Source organism: Vitis vinifera, chromosome 1, assembly GCF_030704535.1.
Source record: "Vitis vinifera cultivar Pinot Noir 40024 chromosome 1, ASM3070453v1".
NCBI lineage: Eukaryota > Viridiplantae > Streptophyta > Magnoliopsida > Vitales > Vitaceae > Vitis > Vitis vinifera.
In genome coordinates this window covers 1,498,542-1,505,532 of record NC_081805.1, presented here as the reverse complement: position 1 = coordinate 1,505,532, position 6,991 = coordinate 1,498,542, and the positions used below count along the sequence as shown (strand labels likewise).

Here is a 6,991-nt window from a genome sequence, read left to right as displayed (position 1 = left end):
AACTCAATGTTGCAGTCTCTTGAAACAAACTGCAGGTATCTATGTTCAGAGCCTTGCAAAATCTGTTCATGTATTCCTCTGAAAAGCAAACATGAAATTAAGCAATATTAAATGTTAAAATAATCAAGCTAATCCTGAAGGGTGACACACTCACTATCATGCGTTCTCTAGAACTATGACCTGAAAAACTTAATCAATACCCTATTCATTGTCACCAACATTGTTGAGTTGAATGGACCAAAGTCGGCCAAAGATTCTGGCTAAGTAATCTTATTCAGGTCTTAATTACAAGAGCATTACTAGTAGAAGAGGGTTCTGGAGCAAAACACGCCTTTCATGTTTTATAGGGATAACAATACAATTCATGCTTGTTCCTTTCACAAAATATCATGTATGAGATAGATTGCAAGGATTGAAGGCATACCTTTCAGGTTTTACTGGGGCACGAATACAATTGGATGCTTGTTCCTAACCTTCAATGCATGAGATGGAAAGTCAAGATTTCAAGATTAGTCTGCACCTTAAAAGAGCCAATCATAGTGGAAGCCCATCAAGTTTAGCCCATGTACTAATGGCTTACAAGCACTGATCACTGCCTGAAAGAACTGTCTCTGCCATCTAAAATCTTGTCTTGAGAAGGTAATACAAGATGGATTCTATATAAGCTATCTAGGATTCTAGGTTGTTATTATTGAAAGTGTGGATAAATAGGTTTAATTCATTCTTTTCATGAAAACATTTTGAATCCAGAATGAGATTTTAGATCTTGAAGCACTCTGATATCGGTTAGGTGAACTTAAAAGCAGAAAATCAGAATCCATCATCTGACAGCTCCCACCTAAGAGATCTAGAAGGAAAAATTTAATGATAACATGTCACAAAAGAAATTCTCGCAATCACGATAACATGTTAATGATAACATGACATAGTCACACTATACACCACTACTGGAATGAACTTCACATTGTATGATAATTAAGAATCCCTTTTCAGGTTTGAAGCTCAAATGAAAAGTATTAATACAATTTCAAATTTGACTACACTATGATTACAAAAACAGTTACTTAGGCATGGAAAGTACACTGGAAATGTGGAAGATTATGCTCCTCACTTTTCTGATGTACACAACTCTTGCTCCAGGGCAAGAGATGCAACCCTCAAATCTTCAGCCATCGCTGGCTTATGCAGCTGCATTCATAGACGAACATAAATTTATTGAATTAGGAGAGAGGGAGAAATGCCCATAACAGAATAGATGTCAACTAATGTTTCTTCATATTATGCACTAGTTTGTCAGATAGGAAAGAGAAAACAGATAGATGATAAAGTCACGGTTTATGAACTTATGATTCCAATAGAGACTGCCCCCTGTACATGTAGACAAGAAACATTTTCGCTGAGTTTGGGAACTCAAGTTTCCTAGGTGCCAATTTATCTATGGATCCTTAGAGGAAGATTGGACTTTGGCAAATTAGAAGTTTCAGCTAGCCAAACATAAATCGGGCCTCGATTGCTGAACTTGTGTTTGGTTAACAAGACCTATCAGAAAGCTAGTGTAAAAAGTCTCCCATAACACCTTACTTCTATGGAAATAATTGAAACCACATGAACACGGTTTCTACCAAGCATAACTGCCCAGATAGGATTCTGAACTTCCACCTGATTATGCAGTCTCCATAAAAACAGGTTTTCAATACTTAACCAATAAGAACTAGAAAAATTGAAATATCAAATAATCCCAAACTTCCTCCGTGTTGCAGTGTCCACTCTTGTTGAAGCCCTCAACCTAAGTGAGTCCTATCCTATCTCTTTTCTTATAGGGTTAAGTGCTTCCTCTCCTTCTCTTTTGCTGTTGGCTCATTCTGTTGTTATGGCGGAACAAGTCGTCGAAATGAAGCAGCAGGTTTAAGGGTGGGTTGATGGATGGAGAAAAGCCTTTGAGAATGATTATGAAAGATGGAAGGTTAATAGAGTTCTTGGAAAATGTGATGAGAAACGATTCTTCATCCTTGGTTGCAATCTCTTTAATATCTCACAATTCTAGCATTTCAATAGAAGGGGCTTTAGATTCGCAGAAGGAAGCCCACTCAGGTTGTTGAAAAATTTGCAGCCTTCAGTAAGTTTTCAAGGAAGCTGATCAATGTTTCTGAGAAGGAGATTTCAGCTTTGCTGATAAAAGTGGAAACTAGACAAAAAATGAAAGCTTCAATCTGTATAAAAGGTCACAAGGCTATAATTTATCACGTAGAGAAAGGGAGTTGAAAAAATTGGAATGCTCTGTGAACTGAGTCTTCAGTGAGGAGGTTAAAAAGGGTAGACAAGAGGGGTTGGGATTTATCAATGGTTTCTCTATGAAGCTAAGGATCATATCTTGAAATGTCAGAAGGGTTAACAGTAAGGAGAAGAGGAAGTTTATTAAATCTATGATTCATTCTCGTAATGTAGACTTGATGTGCGTACAGGAAACAAAGGCTATGTCATTAGCTTAGGTCAGAAGCTTAAGGGTGGGCAGATTCCCCGAGTAGGGTGCCCTAGAGGCAATGGGAGCAACTGAAGGGGCAGTGGTTTTCTCAAAGAATAGAGTCTTAGAGATGCTTAAGATGGAGATAGGCTCTTATTTAGTCTCTTGTCGATTCAGATGTTGTGAGGACAGTTTCACTTAAGTATTTTTTGAGATTTATGGCCTAGGGCTGGAGAGATCTTGAAGATTTCTAGGAGGAGCTGGGGGCCATTAAAGAGCTATAGAAAGATCCTTGGTGTATTAGGGTTGATTTTAATCCGGTCAGATTCCCAAAGGAAAGAAAGAATTGTGATAAAATCTCCCAATCCATGAGACAATTCTCTAACATCATGGAGGAGTTATCCCTAGTTGATCTTCCCTTGAGAAGGGGCTTTTTCACATGGTGTGAAGGTCTGAATAAGTAATCGATGTCAAGGATTAACCACTTCCTAATAAGACTAGGAGGATGGCTTCACAAATGCATCGCAATTCCTGTTACCACAACCTGTGTCTGATCATTCTACTATCTTATTAGAGGGAAGAAGGGTAAGAAGAGGAAGGACCCCTTTCAGATTTGAAAACATGTGGCTTAAGGTCGAGGGATTCAAAGATATGGTTAAGGGTGATAGGAAGGGTATCAATTTAGTGGATCCTGTAGCTTCATTGTAGCTTCAAAGGCAAAAGCATTAAAAGCTTGGAATGAAGGAGCCTTCTAGGAATGTAGCAACCCGCGAAGCTTGTTCCTTGGATTAGATTAGCTATCGGACAAAAAGGAGGGGGAAGGATTGTTTCCCTTGGAAGATAGGGAAGTTTGAATTGTAGCATTAGAAGAGTTCAATCTTTGAGCCATTCTAGAGGAAATCTCTTAAAGACCAAAATCAAGGAATGTGAGGCTAAAGGAAGGTGACAAAAATACTATGTATTTTTTACAAGATGGCTAATGCCAGGCATTTAAGAAATTTCATAGTGAGAATCAGGGAAAATGGTGAGTGGGTGACAAAGGAAGCTGAGAGTTTAGAAAGGGTTGTGAATTATTTTCAACTTCTTTTGTTGGAAATATAGATGACATGTCTTTCAAGATGTTGAGCAATAATACTCTAATAGGTTGGAAGAGGCATTCACCGAGGAGATTCATGACACTCTTAGAGTTGAACAATGCCAAAGCCCCGATATCAAATGTTCTTTCTTTGGCATTTTGGCAACATTGTTAGGATTTTGTTAATGAGGAGGTCTTAGGCCTATTAAGGGATTTTATTTTTATTTTTTTTTGTGAGGTGTACCTTTGAAAAAAGTCCAAGCACTAATTTTTGTTTTGATCCAAAAAAAGGTGAAGCCAAAGATTTAAAGGAATTTAGACTTGTTAGCCTTGTGGGTAATTTGTACAAGATTCTAGCCTAAGTTTTGGAAAATAGACTAAAGAAAACGATAGGAAAATGGTGTTGAAGTCTTACAATGTGTTTGTAGAAGGGAGACAAATTCTAGAAACGGTCTTAATCACCAATAAAGCTATAGATTCAGGGTCGAGGAGTCATAGAGAGGGAGTAGTCTATTAAACATTGAAAAAGCCTATGACCATGTTGGAGCTTCCTCTTAAGAGTAATGTAATGTAGTGGGATTTGAATAAAAATGGATTGATTAGATTCAATTTTGCATTTCAATGGCGAGATTCTCATTCTTAGTGAATGAAGTTTCATTGAGCTTGGAGCACAAAAGGCAATGGGACCCCCTATCCTCTCACTTATTGGTGTTGGTGATAGAGGTTGTTAGTATTCTCTTGAGAAAGAGTAGGGAAGGTAGCTTCATTTCAAGTTTTAAGATAGCAAGGGGAGGTGGTGAAGGAGGGGATATTTTGCACCTCTTATTTGTTGATGAAAGAGGTTTTCCAAAAGACTAACAATGTGAAAGAGGCAATAACTCTCAAAAGGTGGGAGACTCATTTTACTAGACAGCACTTTTGGCAGCCTACCAATTTATTTCATGTTCCTTTCTATTATTCCTAAATTGATGGCTTTGAGACTGGTGAAAATTTAGAGGGATTCCTATAAGGAAAAGGAGCTCTTAAGAAGAAACCTCATCTAGTAAAATGATTGTTAATCTATAGAGATAAAAAGAAAGAGGCTTTGGCATCAAGGACCTACCCACTCTTAATGAAGCCTTGTTGGGAAAATAGTGTTGGAGATTCGCTCTAAAGAGGGAGATGCCTTGGAGAAAGGTCATAGTACACAAGAATAGAGAGAAGCCAAGTGGGTGGTTCTCTCAAGTAGGAAGGAAAGGTCATGGTGTTGGCTTATGGAAGTCAATAAGATAATGATGTAAAGTTTACAAGGCTAGGATAAGATTTGAGGTGGGCAATGGGAGAAGAATAGAATTTTGGCAAGATGTATAGTGTGGTGATGTTCCTTTGAAAGATTCTATTACATCTCTATTCTACTTTACAGCTTCTAAAGAGACATTGGTGGCTTTACCGGTTGATCTTGTGAAACTCATGCTTCTTGAGACATTTCCAAGATTGAGAGGTGGAAAATGTTGAAGAGTTGCCTTGGAAGCCATATGTGTCAGGAAGGAGTATTGGAGAAGGCTATCAAAAGTGGGGTATTCTCGATTAAGTCCTTCTACTCTACCCTTGAGTTAGAGGGAGAAGTGTCTTTCCCCTAAAAAATAATGTGGGGCTCTTGGCTCTTATTAAGGTGAATTTCCTCACATGGAAAGCGGCTTGGGGAAAGATTCTAACCCTTAACCAAATTAACAGAAGAGGCTGGTTCTTGGCAAGTCATTGCCGTATGTGTAAAAGCACAAAAGAATTAGTAGACCATCTCCTTATCCATTGTGGGGAAGCTAAGGAGCTATGACACTTCTTGTTCTCTTCATTTAGCATTTGATGGGTTCTTCCACTTTCGGTGAAAGACTTGCTAATATGTTGGAACAAGAGTTTTGTGCATAAGAAATGAAGAAATGCTTGACTTACAAAAAACATTAATTCATATATGTCCCTTTTTTTTATAGGTCAATTCATATATGTATGTCAGATCAAAGAATGCAAAGACACAAAGCCATCATGGCTGTACCAAGTAGAATAACTCAAAGGTATCACACAGAAACTTACTGCTTTGGAAACAGCCAACCAGTGAAATGACCGCACATAAGAATCATCTTGTGAAGGAAGATTGTCATGATTCCAAAATGTTATCGCCTGAAATTTTGCATTTGTTTCCCATCTGTTCATGTTTCCTTCAGATGTGCCAGTAGATTTTGTCGTGTTGGAACTCTTTTTTCCTAGGACAAAGCCTGCAAAGTTATAATCAGGAGTTAGTTATATGAACCTTCTAAGATGACCTAAACTCAAACGTTAAGGGCCTTCTACAAATGTTTTGAAATTTTACATAAATAGGTGTACAGTTCAATTTCACCCCGCATTATGAATTAAAGGTATCATTTACCCAGATGACTGATTCAGTTCAATCATACATCTCTTGAATTTAAAAGTCTTCCCATATATCTCTACCTCTTGTCCTATACATTGTTCATTTTATTCATTCTTTTATATCACTATTCTAGTGGCCAATTTCCCATTCATTTTATATTGATAGTTAAACAAAAAATTTATTAAAGAAAGTGTCTAACAAAAAGGGAGAGCAATCCATTCCCATCCAACTACGAATATGATTTGCACTAGGGCTCTTCAAATAAGGAAACGAAATAAAACCTAAGTACATTGTGAATTGTCCAAATCCGTGCCCCAATGTATCATGTTCCTTGCACAATGTGCAAACCATCAATCATTTCTAACTCTTGACCGCCAGATACTAAATCATGAACTGGCTTTGGATCTCAAGTAACAATTTCACTCACTCAATATTCCCGGTACAATCAAAAGGGCTTCCGTTCTGAGATTGGTTTCTTCTACGCTCTTGTCTCCTCGAGTCCAAAACAATGAAAAAAAAAATCCACAATTCAAAACTTCACTTCCCTTTGTTTTCCTCCATCTTCTTAGAACCCAACAGAACATCAGAGCAAAAGAAAAAACAAAAACAAAAACTTCCCAGAAATCACATACCAGAATAGCCCTCCGGAAGGTGAATAGTGGTTCCCTGCAACTTTCTTCCCCTAAAGAAGGCCTCCTCCACCTTCAAACCCTCAACCTCTATCCCTATTGTGTAAAAAACAAAAAAGTCAAAAATCAGCAAACCCCTAAACCACGAAAAAAGAGACCCAGCTAACAAACGTGAAAGAAAGTGAAAGAAAGGGAGAGGAAAGTTCACCGGTATGTTTAGGTTTGAAATAGTGAGAAACAGAACAAGGTCCGTTGTACTTGATGCAGCATGGGAGCTGATGAATGTGGCCAGTCAGATCCACTACTGCTTCGCCAAGGCACAGATCGATGCATCCACCGCTTTCCTTCTCCGCAACTCTCTCTTCGATTGCATCCATTTCTAGCAATTTCAAAACCCTAGAAAATCTCAATTCCCACGCTTCACATCAGTCGCACTTCTC

At 38.1% G+C, this 6,991-nt stretch overlaps 1 protein-coding gene across 1 annotated transcript; it reads right to left on the bottom strand.

Annotated features, from left to right (window-relative positions):
• Positions 1-948: 948 nt before the first annotated feature.
• Positions 949-6,984, bottom strand: LOC100252517 (uncharacterized). Its single transcript, XM_019224785.2, has 5 exons — positions 6,760-6,984; positions 6,555-6,647; positions 6,350-6,412; positions 5,604-5,785; positions 949-1,188 (listed from the first exon to the last, which is right to left on the bottom strand). The coding sequence occupies exons 1-5, from the start codon at positions 6,926-6,928 to the stop codon at positions 1,108-1,110; spliced, it is 588 nt and encodes a 195-aa protein (XP_019080330.1). The 5' UTR covers positions 6,929-6,984; the 3' UTR covers positions 949-1,107.
• Between the last annotated feature and the right edge of the window lie 7 nt (positions 6,985-6,991).